The 27,264-nt window shown below is 41.3% G+C and overlaps 1 protein-coding gene across 8 annotated transcripts in view; it reads left to right on the plus strand.

Moving 5' to 3' along the window:
* The first annotated feature begins 4,267 nt into the window (after positions 1 to 4,267).
* The window catches only part of LOC113025707 (mediator complex subunit 13L), a 90,043-nt gene continuing 67,046 nt past the window's right edge, over positions 4,268 to 27,264 (plus strand). The window contains exons 1-3 of one of the 8 annotated variants that reach the window (XM_026173781.1): positions 4,268 to 4,397; positions 5,523 to 6,155; positions 24,001 to 24,238. In XM_026173781.1, coding sequence (XP_026029566.1) covers positions 6,084 to 6,155; positions 24,001 to 24,238 — 310 coding nt within the window. In that variant the 5' untranslated portion in view covers positions 4,268 to 4,397; positions 5,523 to 6,083. The other 7 variants (XM_026173776.1, XM_026173777.1, XM_026173778.1 and 4 more) reach the window with 7 other exon arrangements.

Consider the following 27,264-nt stretch of genomic DNA (forward strand, 5'->3'; position numbering starts at 1 on the left):
AAATAAATAGCCTAATTAAAGTATATATTTTACAATCACGCTTGTTAACATGTCAAATTTGTAATGAACCGTGTGCTACTCTTGATTATAAACGTGACTAAAATAACGCAGTGGATGTTATTTTTTGACATGTACCTAACCCACCCTGGCAAAGGCAGCGCCTTCCCCAAGTGTCAGCTGCCTCGGCAGCAGAGGAGGGTGACCCAGCGCGCCGTATAAACACTGCTCAGTACTGCCTCCAGGAACACCGCAAAAAGCACAAAGTACTGATTTGGACTCCAAAGATCCCGATCAGATCAAGTGACCGTGAGATTTGCCAGAACAAATGGGATGCACAGATATCTCACCACCCCATGAATCCAAAGGCTCTGCTGCCCACATTCCCATGGGAGGTCCTGTGTCTGTGCCCACATGAGTCAGAGCTGTTTTGGTATCACAGGGGACAGGGCTGATTTCTGTGAACAACTTTTATTTGCTCCACAGCAGTTTCACAGTTATAGGAAATGTCTTTGTTTGTCATTGTTCATGTGGTGCAAACCTTTTCAAGCGTATTAGCAACAGAAAAAAAAAATCTTACTAATAAGGATGTTTTCCAACTTAAACTTTGGCTGTTATATCTCATCATGAATATTTAATATCACTAATAAATATTTAAGAACCGCAAACACATTTTTTAGGAGCATTAATAAAACTTGATGTCCTGACTGATATAAAGCGTCCTTTTACATGTCAGGAGACACACTTCCTGAATAAAGCGCACACGGATGCACGGCACATCTAAACAGATTGTCCGGACAAACATATTATCTTTAATCACAGCAGTAATGCTTCCTTTCTCCTCGGTCAGCAGGGGCCTGACAAAGGGGAAATGTGTGGCATATTGAAATAGATTTATTCAAACTGATAGCATCTCATCCTATCAGCTTCACACCAAGTGGGCCAAACAGTCTTCAAAGCCTTTAAGGGTGTATTGAACAAAAGAGGGGGGAAAAGTGTCCAAATGAGTTCTGGATCATTCCAGGAGCAAAGGGATCGATAACCACCAGGCTAAGCTCCTCTCGCTCATCCATCTGATTCATATCTTGCCCTCTCTCTGCTTTTTTTTTTTTTTTTTTTTTTTGTGCAGATATGAGAGGAATCACCAGACTAAAGGCTTCTGGTCTGTGGCAATATGTACCAGCTTCTGGCTGTTTTCTCAAATACATAAAGCTGTATGTAGTGATTAATGTGAGAACTGAACCAGTGTCAGGATGGACTAGATAAGTCAGCATATTGCGATCTTCACTGGAAACATAAGGCAACAAAGGGAATATACAGACATCCGTAAATAGCTCTGTTAGATCTGGAATTAGAGGTAACGTCTCTTGTGTGGAAAGGATCTTCTGATTAGCCTGGAAGTGCCACTGAGCAACTGTTTATACACTTCAAATAAGGTTCAGATGGCTGCAAATTTCGTGAAAAGTTTGCATCATGTGTCCACCTGACAGTCATGACTCACATGATTAAATTAATCAAAACACTACATCAGTCAGTTATTGTTAGTATTATTACAAATACTGTTTTATATTACTAATTTCTTTTTATATATATTATTCATGTATGTCACTTTTAGAATGCGTCTAACGAGTCATACAAAGGCTGTGAGACACTGGTGGCCCTTCTCAGCTGCTTTTTCTCTAAAGATAACATCTCAGTTCAACAGAGGGAAAATAATACACGGGCAGGTGGTTTTGTAGTGTGTAAGCACTTAAAAATCATTATATGACTCCAAATGAAAAAGTCAGATCAGGTCAGTGTTCAATGACATATTTCATTTTTCTGAGGGCGGAGAGATGAAAAGCTTTTGGGCTAAATAAAGTAACTATTGAATCTTAAGGCCTCTAGGGGGATCCACATGCAAAGGTCTGCATATTCTTCTGTTTTGAGCAAGAGCAGCCCAGTTACTTCAGTGTAGTCAGAAAAGACTCTTTTCAGAAAAAAAAAGAGCATCAGGTTAGCATAACTAAGTAACTGCTGAGCAAGATTAAAGACCGAATCCAGTTAACTTTGATATCCAATCATAAAGAAAACCCAAGCAAATATAATGCATGTACAGCATGTGAGTCACTAACAGTAACACAAATATTTTATGTGCTGACTTCTGAATGGCCTCTGCAGTACAAGGAAAGAGTGTCTGCATAATAATGCTTTGTTCTTAAGCCTCAAAGGAGACTGCTTGACACAGGACCTGAACCGCATGTTTATGGATGGAGTTTACAAAATCTCTAACAGCACACTTGTAATATAAATATAACTTGTGTACACTGCATTGACAGAATAATAATCAGTACATATTATTATAATGCACTTCCACTGGATAGATTAAATCAAGCAAAAATTGGAATATTTCCAGGCAATTTCATGTCTTTGGTATTCTGCCTGGAAACCCGAGTAAGTATCAAATCAAATCAAATCAAATCACTTTTATTGTCACATCACATGTGCAGGTACACTGGTACAGTACATGTGAGTGAAATTCTTGTGTGCGAGCTTCACAAGCAACAGAGTTGTGCAACAATACAATAATGTAAAACAAGCAAAATATAAGAATGGCTAAATCTGAGACTAATAAATATATGTACAATATATAATAGTATATGCATTACTGGATGTGTATACTAAATATGTTTTTCTACGTGTGTGTGTGTGTGTGTGTGTGTGTGTGTGTGTGTGTGTGTGTGTGTGTGTGTGTGTGTGTGTGTGTGTATACATATTTTACAAATTAAATAGAGTAAACAATAAAATAAAATATATAAAAATATACAGAGTTGGTTGAGACATGTGCAAAACAGAGGCATTTATATACAGTGTGGAGTGCATAATGTTGAAGTAGTGGAGGTGAGGTGTCTATGATGTGTTCAGCAGTCTGATGGCCTGATGGAAAAAGCTGTCTCTCAGTCTGCTGGTTCGGGACCGGATGCTGCAGAACCTCCTTCCTGATGGAAGTAGTCTGAACAGTTTATGGCTGGGGCGACTGGAGTCCTTGATGATCCTCCCCGCTTTCCTCAGGCAGCGCTTCCTGTAGATGTCTTGGAGGGAGGGAAGCTCACCTCCAATTATCCGTTCAGAGCGAAGTATTTGTGATGGGTTGAGTTTGTTGGCTTACTTAAATTTGAAATTAAAATTTAACAATAGCATGAGATTCTTTTCAAATTATTTATTTGATCTATTTTCATGCTAAAACAATAACTACACATATTACAAAGAAAAAAGCATCAATGACAGAATTTGCTAAGTGTGTACACAATTGTTGATCTTGAGAGGAAACCAACAAATCTCTATTCAAACCAGCATTTATCAAATGTGTGGCCTTAATGTCTTGGAATATGTAAAGCTGTAAGAAAATTACAGAGGTGCTTTCACTTTTAATGCTGTTTTAATGTATAGTAAAAGCTTTAGCAAACTATTGCCCAGTTGCGAAAGCCTGAATGGGGCCGTATCAGCAGGCTACTATTATCTCCCAATATTAGCTATTTGTTGATCTATCATTAATAACACCCGATAGATAAAAATGTAAAAAGCAAAGAGACGAAAGAAACACCCTTCAGTATAGTTTGTTCACCACCAGGCGAATAACTTAATAACTAACAGGAATTCGGTATCTTAATTTAAAAAAAAAAAGTGCTTGACTGTTTTCTTTTTTTGTAAAACTGTACATTCGAAAATTCATTGATGACAGCAACAATTATATTTTAGCATTAAAAATATATTCAAAATGCATTTTAGCATTTTTAAATGTTTTTAAAAATAAATATTTAACTTTTTTGACACCATACACTAAAACAATAGTTGAAATATAGTAGTAAGTAGATATACAGTTAAACAGCCAACTCAACATGACCTTGGTTCTGGCGTCTTAGGCCTTGGGGCTAGGGTGGGGTTCATGGTGGACTTGACTCGTGATAACCTGTGTGTCTTTCAAATCTTGGCTGCGGCCCTGAATACAACCACTCTAAATAACTCCCAATCTTTGGTTTGACTCCTATTGAGTATTTTCATTTTTTCGCGTGAGACAAGCCTCAGAAATGTTTTCAGATTATATGTGATGCACATGCTGAGTGTAAGACTAACCTACATAGATATCTCTTATGAAACACTGTGTGCTCAGTAAGTCATTCTGACCTCTATTCTGTCACATCCTCTGTTGTGAGAGCACAGATACATTATGTAACCAATGCATCACAGAATGACACCGTGCAGTGATAAAAAAAAAATATATATATATATTTAATAAATAAAATAATAACCCTTCACGGCGCGTTTCAGGCAGAACAAAAGATCACAGAAACAAAGCGCACTGTCGCGTCCGCCTCTAATATCAAATACACTCAACTACTGTAATCCTGGACTTTGATCACGTGAGTACAAACTTGGCCAAATGGAAAAGGCGAGTCTCGGGTAGTACGCTTCCGACCGCCATTACATTACAATGCGCGGTGGGCTGGACGATCGTGCGCGAAGAAACGCCACAGCGCTCGGCGTAAAACAAACAGACACGGAGGGTGAGAGTGACACATTCGGGCTGCGCGCACGCATACACTTCCATAGCTGCATAATAACGCCGTCTGAGAGATAAACAATGAGGAAGGAGTCGCCGCCGAGGAAACCAAACACGCCTTTGAGGATTTAATTCAATAGCGAAAGAGAAACAGGAGGATGCGCTTTTAAATGCCGAGGTGGTGCTTTATGAGACATTTCAAATATCTTTATATCTGCAGCATGCAACATATTCTTTATGTCAGCAACGGGCGCCAGACAAGGACGGACACTTCTGCTTGAACTGTGCGTTTTTAAAGAAATCCTACCTGATATATGTATTTTTTTTCTGGTGTGCAAGACTGAGGCTGTTGTGGTCGCGAGAGGACGTTTCGTAATGATACAAAGCTGAAAGGAAGGAAGGATTTTTTCAAACCTCCGTCTGCACAGACGCCTGTTTGTCGTTTTCCTGCTGGTGGAGTGAACCCTGCAAGAAGAGTTTTTTTTCTTGTCTCAACGCTTTGACTCATGATTCAGGCTAACTGAGGAGCCCGCTCGACTTTGTCCGTCCTGCCGCGGAGGAGCACTTGGTTGGTTGGTTGGTGTGTGTTTGTGTGTGTGTGGAGGGGGAAGCTTTTTTTAGAGACCTCTCCGTCTGCGCTCCCGTTTAATTCAAGAGCAACAGAGGGATTAAACATTCCTGCCCGCACCACCCGTTTGTGTGTGTGTGTGTGTGTGTGTGTGTGTGTGTGTGTGTGTGTGTGTGTGTGTGTGTGTGTGTGTGTGTGTTTTCACGCGCACTGGGGTTACATTATTGTGAGAGGAACGGTTGTGACAAGAAAGACGGCTATAAATAGCACACGCGATTCTCGAAAACTATCACAAGTGGTGCATCAGCTTGTGGAAACGGAATCAGATATCCTGCGTGCTCCTCAACTTGATTGTTTCGCAGTGCAGCGATTATATTTCAAGAAGTTTTGACTCTTTAATTTTTTTGTTTGTTTTAGGAGGAGGAGAGGAGGTAGGCTGTTCCCAGAGCGAGGAAGAAAAGGGAGTCGTCGTCCCCCCCCCCCCCCCCCCCCCTTACAAATGGATTACGGTCATTTAATGATGAAACTATCCGCGGAGAGACTGATTTGGAAACAGGCGAATCTTCCTCGGGATTGAAATGGATACATTTGTGCGCTCTCCGGCTGTTGACAGTGATCAGATTTGGAATCGCCCGACCTGGATTGTAACAATGTTGTGATCCCCCGCACACGCTTGGATATATCAACACTACAACACAGGCTTTTTTTGTTTTTATTTTTTTAATGCATTTTGCACTTCTTTTTGAAAACGCCCATCCGACCACTCCGAGCCTATTATCCGGACCTCTTGTGAGGTTATAAACCTGCTTGTTTTTTTAAATTTCATTTTTTATATATAAATTGTTATTTTTAATTTTTTTTTATATTTTTGGGGGGCAGATTCGTGAGGGAACCGATTTGTCAGCCCCTGCTCGGTGTTTGATAACCGATGTAGGATTTCGACATGCCCTGCGCTGACGACCCCAAAGGCGGACCATTATGACTACATCGGCGAATTGGGTGGCTAACGGGGCAAGCCTTGAGGACTGCCACTCCAACATCTTCTCTCTGGTACGGTATTAATAAATCATGTTCGTCACAGACACGCGAGGCGGCTGTGATGGACAAGTCATAAGACAGTGGGGAGGCACGCTTTAATGTGTGTCTGCTGTACGAAGGTGAACCAATCGCTGATGTTGTTATTAGGCAATCATTAACACGGGTTAGTGATTCGGAATAAACAGCATATTTCACCACTGTATGCCTGATATCATAAAAGGAGGGTTTAACGAGGATAATTCAACTTTGCTATCACATTTTCAAACCAAAACAAATCTCGTGGCGCTTTAAAACGCAGGGTTCAAATGCTACTACAACTGACTGGTCAATTATTTGTGTATTTGCATGTATCTGGCAAGTAAACAATAGATAAACAGTCATTTATTTTCTCCCTATGAAGAGCACAGTGGCCATTATCCTCCACCCCCTTTAAATAATCATTTCACTGGAAATCTTGCAGGAACTCTAACGCATTGCCAAGCAACTAACTTGGAAAGGAGCCCTGCTGCTGCCGCTGTCAGATATCTCTACAGCCAGAGAATAAAGCAAAAAAAAAAAAAACCCCAAAAAAACAAAACCCAAAGAACCCCCCCCCCCAAAAACAAAAAAAAAACAAAAACAACAACAACAACAAAAACAAAAAAAACTCCGATTTTCAGAAAATAATAGTTTTATGCATGGCGCTGCTAGAAAAAAAAATGCTACCTATCTCATAAATTGGAAAAAGAAGAAGATCTGAGAATGAGAATTAGTGGAATAATTGTCTCACAAGAGAATTTTTTTTCAAAGCAAGAGAGATCTTGACAGGCAGCATCATGTATTAGGCACACAACGGAAGCAGCACTTTCACACTGAAAACAAGGTGTTTTTGACTCTCCAGGCAGCAGCATTTTTGCAGAGGGTGGAAGAGAACCGAGCGGCGGTGCTTTCACAGTTTTTCATCCTGCAATCAGCGAGTTAACTGTCTTACTACAACAGGCAGCCAAGTGGAAAGGCATGCGGTAGACTGAGCTCAGGCGCAGGCTGCCGCTGAGAACCACAACAACATATGGGTCCTGGGGGCTTTTCTTTAGGTGATCATGCAGGTTGTCGAACTGCAACAGCAGTTGGGACCCTGTTACACTACATACTGAAGTCATAGGGGCACATGTCACATGATTTAAAAAGCACGACACAAAACAGGAGATAGGGGAAGAATAGACTTTGTAGTTAGCACAGAAAGTCAAAATGAATCATCACTTCTTCTTTCTTGTGTACTTGAGTAATATTGGTGTCTGTAACTGGAACAAAGGGGGGGATTTCGAGCTATTTGAGACGCTTGTTTGGATTGCAGTTGCACAGAAACACTGGCATTACGCTAGAAGTCAGCCTGTCAGAAAAGAAAACATCGATTGCCTCTCTGTCACCGTGTCATTCGCGGATATTCCCTTGTGTGTGCGTGGGTGTGTGTCGGGGGAGAGAGCTTGCATTCACTCGCTGTGGCATTATTGGCCATCGTGAACATCCCTTTCAAACGCAGGGAGAAAGACACCATCCATCAGCTGACTTGTTTAGAATATTTATGACTGGCTGGTGCCTAAGTGGTTGCTCACTGGCAGGACTCATGCAGTTCCAAGACGGGACAAAACACTAATGAGACACCGAGTATCCTGATTATAGGGGATGATGGAGACAAAGAGACAGCAATGAAGAGTTGCATTTTGATGCTCATGTGACAAAATGCGGCAGAGGTGGAGGTTGAGGTGCTGTTAATATCACCCGAAGGGAATGAAATGAATCAGCAAACAAAATCTTCAGCATATTCGCGCTTATTGTTTCCTGCAGGCGTCGCTTTAATGCAGAAACGGTTATTGATTAGTGGATGGAATATTGATCAACAAGGAGAGTAATTATTACCTTTATTTAACCAGGAAGTCCCAATGAGCTCAGATCTGTTTTACAAGGGAGGCTTGGCCAAGGTAATCAATCACAATATAATAAATATAATATGTTAAAAAAAAGAAAGCTACAAATACAACTTAAAATACAAGATCTACAGCATAATGTAGAATATATAAATACTCATAACATTTAACATGCACAGGTCTCCTGCAGTGCATTCATTCCTTATGATGCTTTTAAACTCACCACTAGATGCAGGCATGATGGAGATGAGGTCTTTCTGTCTGAACTATAAGCACATCAGGAAACAACCATTTAGAGGAAAGTAGCTGGTAACTGTTACAAAGCTACAAAGGTAGAGTGGAAGCTTAGTTACTATTGCTTTGTAGATTAGATGAACCAGCTACTCCTATTCTTCTGATTTTATGAATCAGTCGAAGGCAGCATCAGGTTTTTTTTTCTTTTTCATGACAATAAAACTGGCTCTGAGGTGGGATGTTTGTGTTTTTTATCTTTCCCTCTAGGTTGTGTTCTAGTGGCTAATCACTGAGCGCTCCTGCTCTGACAGCCTGTTAAACAGCATTCCAGCATGCATTAACCTTGTCGCTCACACCGACTTGCTTACTGTTATTGCAACCCGCACCAGTAAAAAAACAAGGGTACCTTAGGAAGCATAAGCTCCCATAATGTGGGAACTTCATGGGGGCACGGTAGGATTACTGTCATGAGCTCCGTGTGGCCCGTGTCAGATTCTTGAGATTGCTGCAATCACACAACCCACAAAACAACTGTCTTGTGTGCTGGAGATCATCCATCTGTGACAGAAAGCAAACAAGAACCTTTTAGGTGGGAGGCAAAAAAGAAAAAAAAAAAAAGAAAGGAAAAAGAGGTGACACGGTGAGCTAAGTCGAAGTGGCACTGAAACAGGGAAGGGTGGAGGAAAGGGAGAAGAGGAGAAACAGGAATGTTTTGGGCTAAAGGAGCGAGCAGAGAGAGAGGGAGAGGCTGATGGACTGAAGCAGAATCTGTTTTCATTTTAGGAAAGTATTATGACTGATGTGCATTTCCTGACTGCTAGCCTCAGCCTATTTGAGCGAGAAACTGAGAGTGAAAGAGTGAGACAGAGCACGAGAGAAAATTAAAGAGGGAGAATGTAATGGGAAAGAGAGTGAGTGAGAGAGAGAGAGAGAGAGAGGGAACAGTCATCTTTCTGTGGACTGGGCAGGTTCTTGTAAGACTGAGTCCCAGCCTGAATATGAAACGCAAGGAGGAGACAGTTAAGAGCCTCACAACACAGGAAGCCTGTGTGTGTGTGTGTGTGTGTGTGTTTGCACTGGGCACACTGTAAACCATGCAGACTCTGGAGGAAAACTTCAAACACCCGTCATATTATACACACAGGCAGACAAACACACCCGGAGATGCTTTCACAAACACAAGCAGCAACACAAAAAGAGAGGTGGTGGTTAAGAAAAATAAACACCCACATTCCCACACTCAAACATATGTATCGCAAAAGTGCACGGGCACACTAAAGTCCTCCCACTCTTGCGTGTGCGTACACACCATGCACCTCGTCGCCTTCATCCGGGGTGTGAATGTATCCTACATCCCGGGCTTGTGCAAACATATGTGGAATGGAGAGACCTTAATTAAAGGACTTCTCCTGTCCCCCTCGACAGAGGCACGTGGAGTGTAACACTGGTAATTAAGTGTCCTCAAGTAGAGGTCTAATGTGATCAACTAAAAGGTGCTCATTAGCCAAACTGTATTCCAATAGAGATCTTGCTTGTATAATGATGATGCTACTGTCTGGCGTGGACATAAAAATGCTAAGAGATGAGGCTGAGGGAATAGCATTAACAGCGGCGTCTTGATTTATGGCAGGTGAGCGGCCATGGCTTGTAAGAAGAAGCAGGTAATCAGGAGCAGTGCCTTTTTAATTTAAGCTGTTTGCGTCTGCTTGTTATTAATGGTAGAGAATATTGCAAGGTTGCTTAGGGATGAAAAAGAGCTGGTGGTTGGATAGTGTGCATGTCGTGGTCTGCTGAGCCAAGAAATTGTTAAACTGGGCATCATTTGAATTGTGTGTTGGAACTATACAGCAAGACTACTGTTTTTGGTATTTGGTACACTCAGAGAATGAAAAATGTATAGCTGTTTAATATATATATATAGGTTGTTTGTTTGTTTCTACCATAATGACCTCTAAAAATAAATAATTATTAGCAAATAATGTCACGTATATTACTAGTAGTAGATTGTCGGTCCTCTCAATACGATAGATATTTTTAACATTTTGAGATATTCAGAGATTTATCATTTTTTATTTAAACTGCTAATTATGATCACCTTACAAAAGCACCCAGGACCCATATGTTGTTGTGGTTCTCAGCGGCAGCCTGCGGCTGAGCTCAGTCTACCGCATGCCTTTCCACTTGGCTGCCTGTTGTAGTAAGACAGTTAACTCGCTGATTGCAGGATGAAAAACTGTGAGTTAAACTTTGTCAGTATTTGTTTTACCAAAAAGATAGTTATGTCACTTCAGTTTTTCTCTTGCTGCAAAATGAGATTAGATTGTCAAGCATCAGGGCGATCGTGGCTCAAGAGTTGCGAGTAATCGGAAGGTTGCCAGTTCGAGCCCCGCCTTGGACAGTCTCGATCGTTGTGTCCTTGGGCGAGACACTTCACCCGTTGCCTACTGGTGGTGGTCAGAGGGCCCGGTGGCGCCGGTGTCCAGCAGCCTCGCCTCTGTCAGTGCGCCCCAGGGTGGCTGTGGCTACAATGTAGCTTGTTATCACCAGTGTGTGAATGTGTGTGTGAATGAGTGGATGACTGGACGTGTAAAGCGCTTTGGGGTCCTTAGGGACTAGTAAAGCACTATATAAATACCGGCCATTTACCATTTACCATACCAACGCTGTCACTGGAACCTGCTATAAATGAATAAAAAATTCAGACTAAACAATAAGTTGGCAGTTACATTCAATCTGTTTCTGATGATAGAGCAATTAACTGTGATAACTTTAATTGTGATGTCAAAAATCACACAGTCCGTTGCTGTCTGTGTAGAAATTCACTATTAACGATTACAATTGCACTGAGCAATATTCCTGTTCTATAGTAACATAACCAGAATACAACCAGCTGGCAGCCAATTGAGTCGAGTCCCCTTGAATTCTGCTCATTGACAAAGATTCATTCAGACTGAGGGCAACATGCCTGCAGTCTGTATTTATAAACTACTTGCAACTATTTGCAAACCTTCGACAATCTCGCTGAGAGCAGTTGCAGTCAGTCCAAGTCAGACTGCAACTGTTTGCAGAAAGGTTGCCTCCTACCAGGTGACATGTACCAATCGCCTTATGATCAAAAGTGTGAGTGATTGTGCTGGTGTTGGATGTTTTTTCGGTTTCCTTGGCTAACATTATCTCAGGATTGTGGTACATGAGGTTATCCCGCTTATTCATCGAATTCCCAGAGTATTTTGGGATTGTCTGTCCTGTATCGATATGCTATCACTACGTGAAACTATGCTGCATCAGGTTCCCCCTACATCTAATAAGTAGCAAAACATACAAAAGTAGCAGGAGTATGTGAGTAATAGCTTAGATGTAGTGTCACCATGATGCTGTTTATTCTTCTGCTGTAAATGGCCTGCTCAGTGCACGTCTCAGTCACAGTTATTTACCCGCCAAAATCATGGGAGTCCAGCCATAAACCAGTAACAATTTAGTAACAATTTTTCAAACTGTAGCTAAAGACATGCAGTGATAGCACGCAGAATGACTTGTTTCCTTGTGTAAACACAAGCATTTTTTTAAGAATAAATTAGCCAATAAGCAAGAAAAGGTAAAGGAAAATTTTTTAAGAAGCATTAGCTACAACATATGTAGTGTTAAACTTGGTTAAGACTACATTAAGCTGTTGAATCGTATGTTTTTAATGGAAGACACCCCACGCTGTCCTTGGTGAACATTATAAAAGCGGAGGAAGAAACTGCTCACTGGTGTGTTTTGTTATAGAATATGCAAGTGTATAGCACAAGGGATTAAGTCATTCCAGGCTTGTCTACACATACAGTTGTCAGTATAAATTTAGCATCTTTCAAATCTATGTGTATATAAATAAGAAAAAGATGATTACAAAATCAGGATCTGTCAGATGAAATGATGAGTAAACAAACCTTAATCTAGGCATTCGATATCAGATGCCGGCATTGTTTAAATAAATGCGCTGCGGCTTTTTTATACAAAGATTTTTAAGGGCGACACTGAAGCCAGGACAGCATTAAGGAGTGATCATTCCAGGCTGCTCGCTTGTAGTTCACACAGGTAGCGCTGGCTTCACCTAGCCTCTGTGCAACACCTCCCACTAATCTGCCATCGCCGCCGCAGAGGGAATCCTTTGTCATGGCAATAGGTCTTGTTCAAGCAGTGGCCCACCTGTCTGCCTGGACAGGGCATGCTCTGTGTCAGAAACACATGCTGCACTCAAATAAGTTGTGAATGACCAGTGTAGTAGTTACAGAAATAGGATAGAGTACGAGTCGAAAACAGGAAGACGGGAATCGCCTCGCTCGTACTTCTGTTTTCACTACACATCCCTTTTCTCGTAAATACTCTCGAGCGTAGTCATGGATCTTATCTGAGCAGAGGGCTTGTCAGGGACCTGCCGCAGAGGTGAAGAACGGTTCAAAGGCAGAGTGGGCGGGAAGGGAGGGAAGGAAGCGCTGCCGGTCCCAGAGCTGGATATGGGACAGGATGGTGCAGGAGTATTTTGGAGCACGGTGGCTTGAGTGTGAAATATGTAAACCCAGCAGTGCCAGCTGTGTTCTATTCTTAGCGCCCGCTGGTGCTCCTGCATGTGTGTAGGGCGACAGAAGTCTGAGAGGGGAAGGAGGATTGGCAGGAATGGGCAGTAGCTGGTGCCATCAGCTGCCCGTGACAGCTGGAAAGTTTGGTAGGTGGTTGGCGAATAGGCTGATAGACTTTTAGAGAAATGTGTATTGAAAACATCATTGTTTAGTGTTGCTTTTGCCATTTTCTTGTCATACTGGGATAAAAAGTACAACATTTTCTTAGCTTTGCACAAGAAAACATTTTATTCACAGAAGAAAAATACATATATATATATATATGTATACAATTTAGACTAAATGGATACTGTGTATTACACAGTAGGTTATATTATTTGTATGATAATGACATTAAAAATAATCCAAAAGGTACAAAAGAGCACAAAGACAGCTGTGAGCTGTAGTTCAGACTTATTCTACCTGCCACTCAGAGTGGTCCCACCTCTAGTAATGCATATATTTCAGCCGTAATGAAATTTAAATGGGCCAGTTATAAATAAAAATCAGTTTCATGCAGCTGTTATGAAGGGGAAAGTAGCTATAAAAACCAAAGCTGTATTTTACCATGCTATAAAGACGTTTAACTCTATTGTAAGGTTGGACATTTTAACATGAGGGTCTGTGGGGACTGACTTGCTTTTAGAGCCAACCACAAATGGACATTGGAGGCACTGCAGTTTTTGGCACTTCAGCGTTGGCTTCATTTTTCAGCCCTGGAGGTTGTAACTTGGATGATGCAAAACAGCTCTTGATATACATTAAAGCCATGATTTAAATGTTTTATGAAAATATTTAGAAAATAAGGAGCCATGCATACTTTCCTAAAACAAGTTGACGTTGTAGTTAATTATAGATCCTAAGTAAAGGCAGTTTCCATCAATTCAGTTGTTATTTGTTATCTAAAAAAAATAAAGATATCCCCAGCAGAGTCACATTTCCACCTACTTCTGCTGTTTTCCGCTACACATGAATTTCACTTTGCTCCTCCACATCTGGATTCAACACAAATTCCAAAGGATGGTACCTAATTGTTAGACATATTCCAGAAACCAGTCAAACTTTTGTTTTATGATGCCGCAGGTCTCATGTAGCATCACACAGGCGTGCTGGGCTTTCCTCGGGGAGATCTGTTTGCTGTCTCTCCACCTGACTGCAGGCCAATTGACAAAGAGAATTTCTTTTAAGGGAGATATTGCCCTGCTTGTAACTGGGCAAATATTTTCTGCAAGCCAGACAGCTTTGCCAATATCATGGCTGGCTGGGATTCAATTGCTGTTAGAGCGCACTTAGGTTAAAGGGTTTCTCATAGAGCTGCAAAACAAGAGGGGAGAGAGAAAACATTAATGTTGTCTGCCGCGCTGTTGCAAATTCTAATTATCGTGTGTTCATGTTCCATTGAGAGATTATCTGCGACCAATCAGACGGGTACTTGATGAGAACAAACACATTATGTGCAGACTGTTGATTCACGACCGTTTGTGCATTGATTCTCACTGCTCTGCCAAACGGCGCACTCTCTCTCATCTTGAATTAGGCAGACACTCGTGATTTTTCAAATGCTAATGAAAATTTGTACAGCTCAATTTCAGTCCTGGCTTGCTTTATGGAATAAATGGACATTGCAGCGTAATAGCGAAGCACAAAGAGGTTTGATGGAATATTTACCAGACAGGACTGAGTGAGTGTGAAGACACGGGGCTGAAAGCGTTCATGCCATGTTGTTGTTGTATCGGGTTGTAAAGAGTGAATGGATGCAAGAGGAGGACTTGAGTGGGATTACATAAGATTGTGTGAGTGCAGAGGACTTTTAGTGTAAAAGCTCTGATTGGCTACCACGCCCACTTAGTAAGCAAAACAATGGATTACAGACAGCAGTCGGGTGAGTTGCAGGTTGGAACCTGTTCAGGTGTGACCTACTGAGATACTAATGGCCTGGCAATGCCTTAGCCCTCCACCCACTCACCTACATGCAGTTTCGTGCTTTTCAGGTTCCTTCCTTATATTCTGTTTATCTGCTGTGTGATGAAACAACTGAAAAGTCATGTTGACTTATGGAGGGCTGTCTTTTTATCTGAAACGGTATCCCTGTGGGGGGGGGAAAAAAAATCAATGCAGGAAATTACAAGCCAAATTAGATATTTTTCATAGTGCTTATGCTCCATTTGCCCAATTTCAGGAACAATCAGACTATTAACTACTTGTAGGCATTTCAAAAAGCCTCCATGCAGTGCTAATTGTACAATTACTGCACTGAGTAATTTTTTTTTAATACAATTTAAGTCATTCTTGCTGCACAAAAACTCAGTGTGTAATCCTGTACAACGGTAATGTTCAGTCACATCGGAGCTCATGAATTCCAGCTGTATGGGGCGGGGGGGAGTAATGCTGTAATTTCTAACAAATATTCTTAATCTATTGTAAGTTCAGCATTAATGAAATTGTAAATAACATTTAGCTGTAAATAGTGATATGATGAGCAATAATACTTGCTAATTATTATTAACAATATAAAATCTGAGACTTTGGCATTCATTCATTCGACTAATTTGACTGAACTGTCATATAATATGTCTTGTATCATATCTGATAAAAGACTAAAATTTCCACTGTGCTGAAATGTGCCAACAAACAGTTTATTTTATATTATTTTTAATGAACAACAAATTTCTAATTAGTTGTTAATGATTAGCAGATAGCTTTGCTCATATTAAAATAAAGATGTCATTACTCACTAGCGAGCCTAGCTCATTCCCAGGGTGTCAAACCGCCGTTTTGTCAAAGCCACTGGCGTCCCAAAGATCCACACAAGGCGGCCTTTGGTGTTGCAGCTGTGACACAACTGTCCCAGCAATAGTGAGACTGGTCTGAGATCCAGCGTCACGTATTAGACTCCCTTGGTGGCATATCACTGTGTTCTGTATATGTGCCATATAACCCCCACACACTCCTAAACAAACTGCCATAAATGTCAGTTTGAGCTTAATAATATCTAATATTGTAAATACTTTATTGCATATTAACAGGAAATAACTATTAACAAAAATGTAATTAACAGTAAATTAAAAAAACTAATTAATGATCAATTTAGCATTTATTAACGGTGGTTGTTATGAAGTGTTGGGAGGTGTAGCTGTGCTCAGGAGGGTCATGCAGCATGCGGCTCTGTGATTTTGAGATTTTTACAGTACTGTAATGTTATATTTTCACTGTAACCCTGGAGACAGAAATCTCCAAACTTGAATATCTTGCTGAATTCCTACAGATGTTGTATGTTGCCTAGCAACTGTTTTTACTTCTCTCTCTTCCTCTTGTGATTCTCCATTTTTCTGTCTTTTGTGTCTTTTGCTCATTTCTCCCTCCCCGTGGCTTGTCACAGTTAATTAAGTTACACCAGAGACACTAGTAAAGCAGGGGCTGGTTTATTTATTTGCACGTTAATAATTCAGTCGGAGCTGGACCGCTGCTTTAGTCTGTCCCTTAATGCTTTGAAAGCAGCCTAATGCTGCAGCTTGTGTTGTTTCATTTTGCAAATGGCAGGGGATCTTGTCTTTCAGATGTGGCTTCGCTACTGTACGCAGTGTCCAGCTGTCTTTGTTGGTCTTCCGCCGCTGCTCCTCCTACCTCCTACTTCTCTTTGTGTCAGGTGAGAAGTCAGGGTTTGATGGAGGCTTTCCGCGGCGTGATTGGCAGGTCTATCCGTCACTCAGCCCTGGGGACTCTCACTGCTCTAATTAGGTCGCTTGGCTTGCTCACCTCCCAGGGCTGGATGCTGCAGCAGAGCACAGATCAAATGACGGTCCCTTGTTTTGCAGGGGCTTGTAAAGGTGGTGGCAGAAGGCAGAGGAAAGGCATCTGTTTAGTGTCCCAGAGGCCTTTTTTCTACACCTGTTTGGCGCTTTGGTGTCGCTCTCGCTTCCTCGCAAGTGCAGTAATGTGCATCGCTCTTCATTTGTGTTGTAAAATGCCAGAAGGGAGCGCGACTCCTTGTGGGTTAATTTGATTTCAGCGGGTTAATTGATGAAGGGGGAGTCGTTGCCTGTTCTGATTTTTGCCACTGGCTCCTCTAACTGGTGCCTTCTCGGTGTTGACTTAGCAATCGCAGCCTCAGAGCTCACGTTGTCTTTGTTCATATTTAATTTCCGCACTTGATTTTCCGTTGGACTGCTTCAGCATTTCAGCGCTGAAGCGATAAACAAACAAACACACACGCAAAAAAAAAAACTGTCATTAAAGTTGTAAGATTTCACTTCCTTTTTTAAAATTGTGACATCTACTGTAGAACCAAGTGTGGCTCAATGCTGCAGCAATCACTGAGCAGTTACTTTGCTGAAAATACTAAAAGAATGGCAGCTACTATGTCTGCTCGCAGCATAGCCAAACAGATCAGCAGAGAAGTGGCAACCTATTTCTTTATCCGACGATGTAAGGGAAGAGAACCAGGCAGCATGTGGAGAAAGAGAGCCGTGAAAGTGGAGAGAACTGAAGCAGGGAAAACTACTGTGTAGCTGTCAATAATGCCCCAGATTAAAGCTTTCTTGATTTGAAGATTGATTTTGAGGCTAACCAAGGAAAAAAAATTACATTTTGTTTCATTTAGCTCCTTCACAAACGTATCCAGTGCGTTCCCAGTTGCATGCTTTTAACGTGAATGCTTTCAGTTCTAAGAGAATAAGAGGATGTGATCTTGTTCACATTGGCCTAAATGTGACAGCCACATGCCATAAAAATGACTATGAGGGGAATTAATACGTGTAAATATTAAAGGGGATTTCCATAGATGGAGTTTCTTAATTTTATTCTGCATGCACAGCTAATTTCTGTCATGTCAAGAAAACAAAATCAAAGTCCAATTATTGCAAGTACCATTCATGAAAATCTTTATACTCCCAAGTACAATATGTAAGAAACGATGTTTAATAATCTCACATTTTACATGTAACAACATTATGTGTGTTTTCTTAAGAGCTTATCTAACTTAGTGTTGTGGGAATGCGACAGTCTGTCCCAGCTGATACAGAGCTAGCGGTTTACACACACCTAGGAGAGGATTCTAGTTCATCACTGGTCCTAAAACAACCAAACACTGTCTTAACCCACACCTACCAAATAACGGGACACGCACGGCTTTACCCAGAATACACAGATTACCCAAAATCCACTGCTTCTTATTCGCATACAGCGTATGTTTCTTCCTACTTTTTTCTACTGTGTGATGTCAGTGAGGGCAGATATGCTTGCGATCATCTCAGGCGCAGAAGTCCTGCCCACCTGCTCATCAAACCTTCTGCTTGCGAGAGGCAGCCAATCAAAAGACACTTGACTTAAAGCGGCGAGGACTCATTTTCAGAGAGCAAATAAAGTCCTCTGACATTGAATCAAAGGGAGATGGATGCTGTTGTGTTTGTCTGATAAAGACAACAAGTCTTATCTAAAGACTCACGGGCATCACAAGCGATCTGAACACACCCCAAATATTGGCAGCTTGGCAAGCGGCTAATCAGATTTGACATTGATGAGAAAGCTATGCCACTCTAAGACAGACTAAGTGTTCGGCATGTGCCAGAGTAGGTAAAACTGCTGAGCCAAGCTATCTCTCAATCGCCTAAAGTGGCTCCTTTGTCAGCCGGCTCTTGCGCTGAGATTCCTAAAGAAGTGGCGTCTCTCTCAGACGACATTGTCTGTGTGCTTTCTGTCAGCTTTGGTAGAGTATTAGGCGCTTATCCTCTCAGATGATCACATCGGCTGCGTTCCTGTTAGAAGCTCAGGCATTTGCCAAATATATTTAGTCGACCAAGACTAAATATATTTCCTCTTAACTTTCGGTGTAAACGCGTGTTTTCAAAGATCTCTTCTGTCTTCTGCGGCTTTATGTGCTATGGCTTTTCACGGCAGTCGTTTGTCCTGAAAGTGAAAGGAAGTGCTCCGCAGAGTCATGTCTGAATGCTTTGTCAGTACACGGCTCTTTCTTTTTCTAGGGTTGGGCCAAAGGAGTGTGTGTGTGTGTGTGTGTGTGTGTTTTCCTGCATCAAAGTACTACTCGGGGAGTTCAAGAGGTCCATTCAGAAGGTCTGCAAGTTTTCAAGAGAAAAATGAGGGGAGTGAAAATATTTTCAGACTGCGGAGACGTTCCTGAAAAGTCTATGTCAAGTGTGTTTTCCTCTCAGCTTTGCCATCTGAGTAATGAATGTTTCCTGTTCATTGTAAAGCTCCCGGGCTTTAAACAGCATATGCACACGAGTTCCAGTTTGTTTGAGCTGCAGTATGACAAACATCTCTAGAAATGGGATCCACTTCTCTCTCTCTATTTTCCTCTTTAAGTTATGTTGTGTTCAAGCACAGTGCGCTAAAGATTAACGCACCGACTTCCATATTTTTGTGATTACAAGCGCGGGACTGGTGTACTGAGGCTGACCTCTGGTTTGGAGACAGATTCTGTTATTCTGAGCTCCCCCCCCCCCCCCCCCCACCCCTTTTTTTTCCTCCAGGAAATACCTTTTAAACTCTCAGCTTTAAAGTTTGGATTTCTGTCCGACACCACCTTTCAAAGATAAAAGATTGAATCTATCCTATTGTGCGAATGGTGGGAAGATTTTAAAGCAGCTATAGCTAAAGCTAAAGCTGTGTTTTCTAGACAAATAAAAAACACATAAAAAGATAAATACATTAAAAAAAAAGGCAAAGAGAAAAAGTATGAGACACACCTGCCGGGATGTATTACATAGGCATCTGTGGAGGTGAGAAAGTGCTGAGAGATGAGTGGGAGAGTGAAGACGAGGAAGATAATAGAGGTGAGAGTAAGGTCAAGGCTTTGGTCCGTCTTAGCAATTGAAGGAAAAGCTTTTGTTTTTGGTCCTGCATTCAATCAGAAATTGAACCAGCCAACCTGGAGAACAAGGGGCTCGGAGGAGTGCAGGGTTTTATTGACAGTGAAACAAAATCTTCCCATCTTTTTTCTTGACCCCTTTGCCTTTTCCCCCTCCCCGTGGTAGTGTTTAAAATAGACAGAGACTGCAGCCTGGAATAATCTTTGATTTGCTCTTTTCTACTCCGACGGGTGATGAGGAATTTGCTGCTTTCAAATACATATTTGCTGTGCTCTTTTTGCCGGCTTGCAGACTGACAGTCGAACCAAGTGCGCCGACGGCACAAAAGGACATTTTTGTCCTAGTTAATTTCTCTCAGATTGATGAGAGTCGAATCCCAATTGGGTAATCCGTTCTTTTATAACATGTTTTTACAGTTTTGCCTCATTTAGCACCAAAATTGCTCTACTCATACAGCACATTGTTGTTGTTGAAATCCATTCTCTGATTTGGTGTGCACTTCAGGAACTTAACCCCCCCATTCCTTTAAAGAGCGGCGATGACAGAATTATACTTAAATGAGTCAAATAACCGTTTTTTTTTTTTGTCCTTTGTGACTGGATTTTCTTCAGCAACACTGATTTGTCAGTGGAGTAGCAAATAATAGCTCCGCTCTTTGTCTCCAGACTCAGTTGTGATATCAGTTGAATTCACATGCTTGACAGATTTTCTCTTATGTGTTACAAGTGGTAATTTATTCATACAAATATGAGAATTAGCTGTTTGTTAGCACTGCTACTGATTTCGGAGGTCTGATAGTGAAGGTGAAGAGTGCTGAGAGATCATTATCATCCAGCAAGAGTGTAGCTATCACTGCCTCCGTGTACAACTCATATATTAAAGAAAAACACGGACACAGTATTGACGAACGCGCACGTAGCCGATAAATGAACGAAAACACACACGCGCGCACAGACAGATAGATGAGCAGATCTTAGCTGTCACGTCTGAAAAATAACTGGACATCAGTCGGAAAATATGTCCGCCTCCCGATGCACGCCAGTGATTTCTTTTTCTAATTTTTTTTTTTATTTCGAGCACTTCTGGTCTGCACATCATCACAGCTGCAGTGTGTGTGCATGCCAGTGTTTGTGTGCAGGCATGTGTTTGGATGTGCCCGCCAGCGTATGAGCGCAGCTCTGTTCCCCCTTCCTTCAACTGTGCCACAGCTAATCCTCCACAGGAGTTCAGCAGCACTTGCCACATGGCCAAGAAGCACACAGCACCTTTTGACAGCGCACTCTGGCCCAACAAGACAAAAAACAAACCAAAAAAGCTCATTATTTGATCAAACCTAAGCCTTCTCCACACAGATTGGGTTTTGTCTGATTGTTGGGGGTTTCTCTGTGTTATTGTTGGCTCTTTACCTTAAAATCTAAAGCGCCTTGAGTTGATTAGAATTATACTGGCAGAAATTAAGGTGACTTCTTCCAACTTTTGCTATAAATTGCTGTGCAGACTTCTAAGCGGAGCATGTCTGAAGGGGGCCGTTTGAAGAATCCGTTCACGGGAGCGTGCGTTTCGCTGGTATGCCGCCATTGTAAATATATATTCTGACACTTTGCTTCCATCATCTCAGAGCTCCTGATTCAGTAGAAGCAGCAGACAGCTGTGCCAAACAGTGGAGGAACTTTTGACATTGACTGGGAGTGACGAGGCAGTGCAAGCAGATGTCTTCCTCTTTGCTTTGGGACAAACAGCATCTTTGACCTTGTCACGGCTAATTTTAGGGCTCGGCTTATCACAGCGCCAATTTTTATATCTTCTATTACACGCGCTGTCGTTATAGAAGGGACGCGCTCGTAATTATGGGTTCGTTTTGCTGCGAGGATGTTCCTGCGTGCCAAATGCATACTTTATTGTACGCTCACAATTTAGGACGTGTGCCAGTAGGTAATGTGGATATGTTCGTTAGGAATACTTGAGCATATACAGACCCTTCCTCAGAGTCCTTGCTTTCTCTTTTTAGCTTCTTATTTGGGTGCAGAGAGTAGTCGCCAGTTTGCAAACACACTTAACATTTCTATAAGCCTCCTTGTCCCCTCTTTTTACAATCATCACAACCGTAGAGCCTGCTTTTCTTCACCCACTCAAAGACACCGCGGGCTTTAATTTCCTTTGAGCTGCTCTTTTCTACCTGTGTCTGCGTTAAAGTGGGTCAGTATTTTTCTTCCCTTCGTTGGCCTTGGATGGCTTGGTGCCTGGGCCAGTGTGCCAAACATGATCCTCACAGCTGGGTGAACACAGGGGAGGAGAGGAGGGCAGCGCAGCACACTCGGAGATTTTCCCTCTGCCTGCCAAATCTCTGTCCTGTTCAACAATGCCTTTGTGCACTCTGCTCATTCATGCTCGAATGCAAACACGAAAACCCAAACAAAGATCAGAATATAGTTTCCGGAGCACACGTGATCATCACAGGATCACTGACATTTGTGTGTTTTGGTTTCTTTACCCACACTATGTGTGTGCTCCTAAAAAAAAATAAATAAATCAGCATTATGACAGGATTATGTCTCCTGTCAGGCTTTGATGGAGGAGACGTTTCCAAAGTTGCAAGTCTGCAGCAGGCGACAGAAACACCCTTTATCTCATTAGGCTAAATGGAGAAGATGTCAGTTGCTGGGCCAGATTCCAGCCATTGAACCTGACACTTGTTTCCTCTTTTCATGTCTCTCTCGCTTTTGGCTTGGCCTGCATTTCAGTGCCGCCACTCCTGCAGTAGTTCATTCATGCATTTCACTCAAGGCCATCCTTTACGTCTCCCTGTCACTCTCCAGCTCGTCTCTCTGCAGTAGTTACACACTCTTTATGCTATCTTTACAGCAGCACCAGCAGCGGCGAGAGCGGCGAGTGAAAGCATCGATTAAATAAGGTTACAACAACACAACAGGGACACGTTAAATAATTTTAACTGTTTACGCAACGATCATAGCCGTGTAAACAGGAAGCCGGCGAAAATAGAAAATGAATGGACGGGATGTGTGCAGATATTGATTAAATCAGCAATGTCTGATGTGATAACACCATTTATATGGTCACTGTTAAAAATCACACCTAATGGGTTCATCCATAATGCTCGTTTTAATTCATCTTCTATATAATAATGGTTTATTTAGAAGCTGATGTTTTTAGAAATCCTCACTACAACAGTATTGCACATTAACTATTAGTTAATAAATGATTAAAAAAAAGATATTTATTAAACTCAGGATCATTTTAATCATCGGTCTGCAAGACGTTCAACTGTAGTTCATTTATGCAGCCGACAAAACACAAAACAAAACAAAACAAAAGGTAAATGAAAAAGAATGAATAAATAATTTAGTCATGAAAAGTAAAGCTATTATCTGTGCTGAAGTGTGGAGGATGAAATCAGTAATCTCACAGCCCGGGGAAAGAAACTACTTTCTGTGGCACGGAAGTGGATACATCTGTATCGCTTGCCAGATGGCAGCAGGGTGAACAGGCTGCGGCTGGGTTGGGCATTGTCATTTAGCATATCGCTGATGTTCGCTAGATCGGTACCTATGATATTATGAGCATTTTTAATCACATGCAGCAGAGCCTTCCCATCCTGGGCTGTGCACAACCTATCAAAGTTTGTGATGTTTCCAAATGACTTTTTCTTGTGCGTGATTTAGGAAGAACATTCATTTCCAAGGGTGTAAATGTGTCATGTCGGTGTCCTAACGATTCCCAGGAATCTAGAAGCGTTCACATGCTCCAGCTCAGCTCTGCTGCTGTGTGCGTGTATGTCTTTGCCTCCTTTTTTTTTCAATCATGGAACAATCAGTTTCTTGGTTTTGTTGTTGTCAAGCAGTAGATTGCTCTCTGTGCAACACACTGCAAGATTGTTAATTTTCCTCCTGATATAAACTCATATCGGTGTCAAAAATAGAAAAGAAGAAAACCAACCGTCGCTTTTTAACTGAAGCCAAGACAGCATCCTGTAATGTCTGGCCTGAAATGCAAAAATATTCAATGCAGAAGTATAAAAAAAAGCGTGAAACGGCAAATCCGCTCGCTTTGGTGAGGCTCGCACCAGAGAACAAGAGAAAAAAAAAGTGAAATGATTAAAGAATTGTTAAAAAGATTACTTGCTAAATTAACTTATAAATGAACTAATTATTTTACATTGCATTTAACTGTGTTTGCACTGAAGCCACGGGGAAATTACTCTATTATTTACTGTAAGTATTAACACTGCATTACAAATACAAGATTTAAGGTTCTTTTAATTGCTCTTCTCTTCCAGGCGGAGTTGACGGGCATTAAATGGCGTTGCTACAGGTTCTCCAGCGGCGGGGAGTACGGGCCCGTGATCTCCGCCCCGGCCCAGGACGACCCGGTTCTGCGCAGCTTCATGCGCTGCGTGCAGTCCAACCTGCTGTGCGTGTGGCGACGCAAAATCAAGCCCGATGCCAAGGAGCTGTGGATCTTCTGGTGGGGCGAAGAGCCCAACCTTACTGGTGTCATTCATCAAGAGCTGGAAGGTGAGAAAGAGGATGAAAGCGATGAAGGATGAGGGTCGCTCCTGTGTTCTATCCATCTCAATTATTTTTCCATCCCATCGGTCTTCGCCTCAGCTTCCATTGTGCTCTGGAAGTTGAGGTTGTAAGCTTTACGGGCTTGTAGTTGCTTTATATAGAGGGGAGTTATCATGTGAAATACAGTCTTCTTGTGCTTTTAGTGGATTTTATGAAAAACTGTCAGAGAATCGTGAAATATGTGTTGTGTGTTAGATACATACACACAATAACGCAGGGTTTCATAGTGTGGCATAATGCCTGTATGTTATACATGAGCCGCAGGGGCTCTCATATAGCAGACCTGAGTATTATGCAGATTCAGGCTGTTTAGTCGGCTGCACATTTGTTTAAGATGTTTAGGGCATATTGATCCGGTTTGTGTGGAGCAGTCCTATTTTTGAGCCCCTTATAGCTCATATCTGTGTTTGCTTTTGCATCTCAAGTGTTTATATGCTGCTTCAGGACTATCACTATGATGAAGCGCAGCAAACGAGTAGATTTTTCTTGCCAGCGTGACTATGTGTGGCGGCGTGTGCTGGTGAAAATTACACCGAGATATCTCACTTGAGAGAGTGCTACTGTCAGCACTGTTGTCCCTATTTATAGCAACATTTGCATTATCTCACTGTGCACGTGTGTGGAAGTCTAATGTATCAACCGAGCCTGTGGAAGACGGGGAAACAGGAGAGGGATTGTGTTGGGTTTGGTTCAGCAGGACACGAGTCGGGAGCTGGGAAAGACAATATTGGATGTAGAGGTGGAAGCGATAGCGAAAATTTCCGTTTTTCGGTTATCTATTAAAGCTGACTTGACGTGAAAAGGCCTTTCAGGCACTGCAGTAGGTATTTGACAGATGTTTTTGCCACTGCCGGGGAGAGCCTTTTACTCTGCACAAACATGTGTAAGAGAGAAAGATACGCTGTATATTCTGAGTTACGTTTGCATCACTGACACAGAGAAAACTCACCTTTTTTTCATTGCTACCCCTCCCCTATCCAAACTGCCAGCATCCAAACTCCACGTTTATATCTACTCACATCATCCAACTCCGATATAATCTGGCCTTTGTGAAAATGGTATTTTTTTTCATCGATTTAAGAAGATCTATGAAAGCTGATAACGATCACGCAAACACATTGAGTCAGTGTAGTGAGAACAGTGGCAGCATTTAGGCTTTCGGAGCAAAAAAGTTACCTGAAGCCATAAAACAAGGATGTAGAGCATGAAATTTTAGCATTACCTCACCAATTTACAAGCTGCTAACGGCAGCCTAAAACACTGATAATAACTCTCTTTGACTAGCACACTAAGGTCCAATAAAGCTGATAACAATCTAAGCCTTTTTAATTACATTTTATGGTTATTGATTTCTTCCTGTTGCAGTGGTGTCACTGTTCTAAGAATTTTATTACTATTTGTCTATTTTTCAATGCAGAGATATATCCTGCATATTAACACGTGCTAGACATTTTTCTTTATATGTTACTTTAAAAGAAAGTCAAGGTAATATTTCATGCACTGGTATATTCTGAGATTTCGGGAGGCCTTCTTTTAGAGTAGTAGAAAGAAAATGACCAAAATGTACATTTCTTACATTTTATATATGGTGTAAACACGTTTATATGTACTAAAATACAACATATTTACATTTTTACAAAACCTTATTTTGCAAAAGTAAGTAACAAAATGAAAAAATAATTGTAATGAAACATTTTTACTTCTTAAGTCTGAAATATATTTTTTCTGCATTACATGTGTTTAAAGGCACGAATTGATCTAATGATCGTATCTTTGTTATGTAAAAAGAAAAAAAGATAATCATTTACACATTTACACATCCATTGTTTTGTTTAAAAAATTGTGTTAATGTAATAATCAACAACAAAAGTCACACGTTGATATTTCTGCTTATTTTTTCTAACTGTAGACTTGTTTCTAAATATTCAGGTTGAATTAGATTCAACATAACTACCCAAACAAGAACCCAGAGATGTTTAGAGATGGCTGCCAAGTGGCAAGGCTTGCTTTGGTGACAATGTTGGCCGGCTGTTTATGTTCACAAATGGCCTGTTAATAGCTTTAATTGTGCATCAGCCTGTTGTACTCTATACACTCTTCTCATAGTGATTAACTGAATCCTGAAACTATAAATATTTCATTCTTTTATATTGATAAGGTGCTGAAACACAACGACAGCGTCACACAACTGAAACTGAAAAATGATGCATTCATTGAGCTATTGATATGCTTGCTGTATATGCCGTTTGATTTAGCAGTGCCTTGTGTTACAGGGGTTGATCTCGCAATGTTGTTTGTTTAACTGAAGTCCAAGTGAGCGGGTTTCAGGTAGTCTCAGTCTATGAAGTAAGAATCTGCTGGATTATGTCTTTGACTTTCAGTACTTCCACTTCTTTATCTTATAGAGGCCAGTTTCGGAGCGATGTTAGTGCTGTGGGATCTCTTTCTACGCACAACAAATGTAGCCTACACATACTCACACACACATCAAGCATACACTTATGATGATAACACTTCTTATTTGTAAAATCTCACAGGTCTCCTATGTATAATTCCTATTAAGCATTGAAAATAGCACTTGGGGTGTAAGAAGTGGTTGATAATTGTTAATTAAAGTGAAGCTGGATTTCTTCCAAATTAGAATCAGTTGTAACACACACACAGGGGATATCAGTGTTTTAAGGAGTCTTAAAAAAGCTGCGCACCTGCATATCTGTTCATAGTGGAAAAGCTTGATCTTAGCTTGCTCCCTTTTCTGCGCCTCTTTCTCTGCCTTGCTTACTCACTGCTCTGACTTCTGTCCTCACTTTTGTCACATGCGAAAGTCATGTGATTTCTCACATCACATTGCTCGCCTTGCTTTCCTTCTTAGTTGACCGAGCCAGTCTAAAAAAAAAGTTTCATTTTTACCCCATTAAAAGCCTTACACCTTCATATATTCAACACACTGTTGAACGAACCTTAAGCTGGTA

Source organism: Astatotilapia calliptera, chromosome 7 (assembly GCF_900246225.1).
Source record: "Astatotilapia calliptera chromosome 7, fAstCal1.2, whole genome shotgun sequence".
In the NCBI taxonomy this organism is placed as follows: domain Eukaryota; kingdom Metazoa; phylum Chordata; class Actinopteri; order Cichliformes; family Cichlidae; genus Astatotilapia; species Astatotilapia calliptera.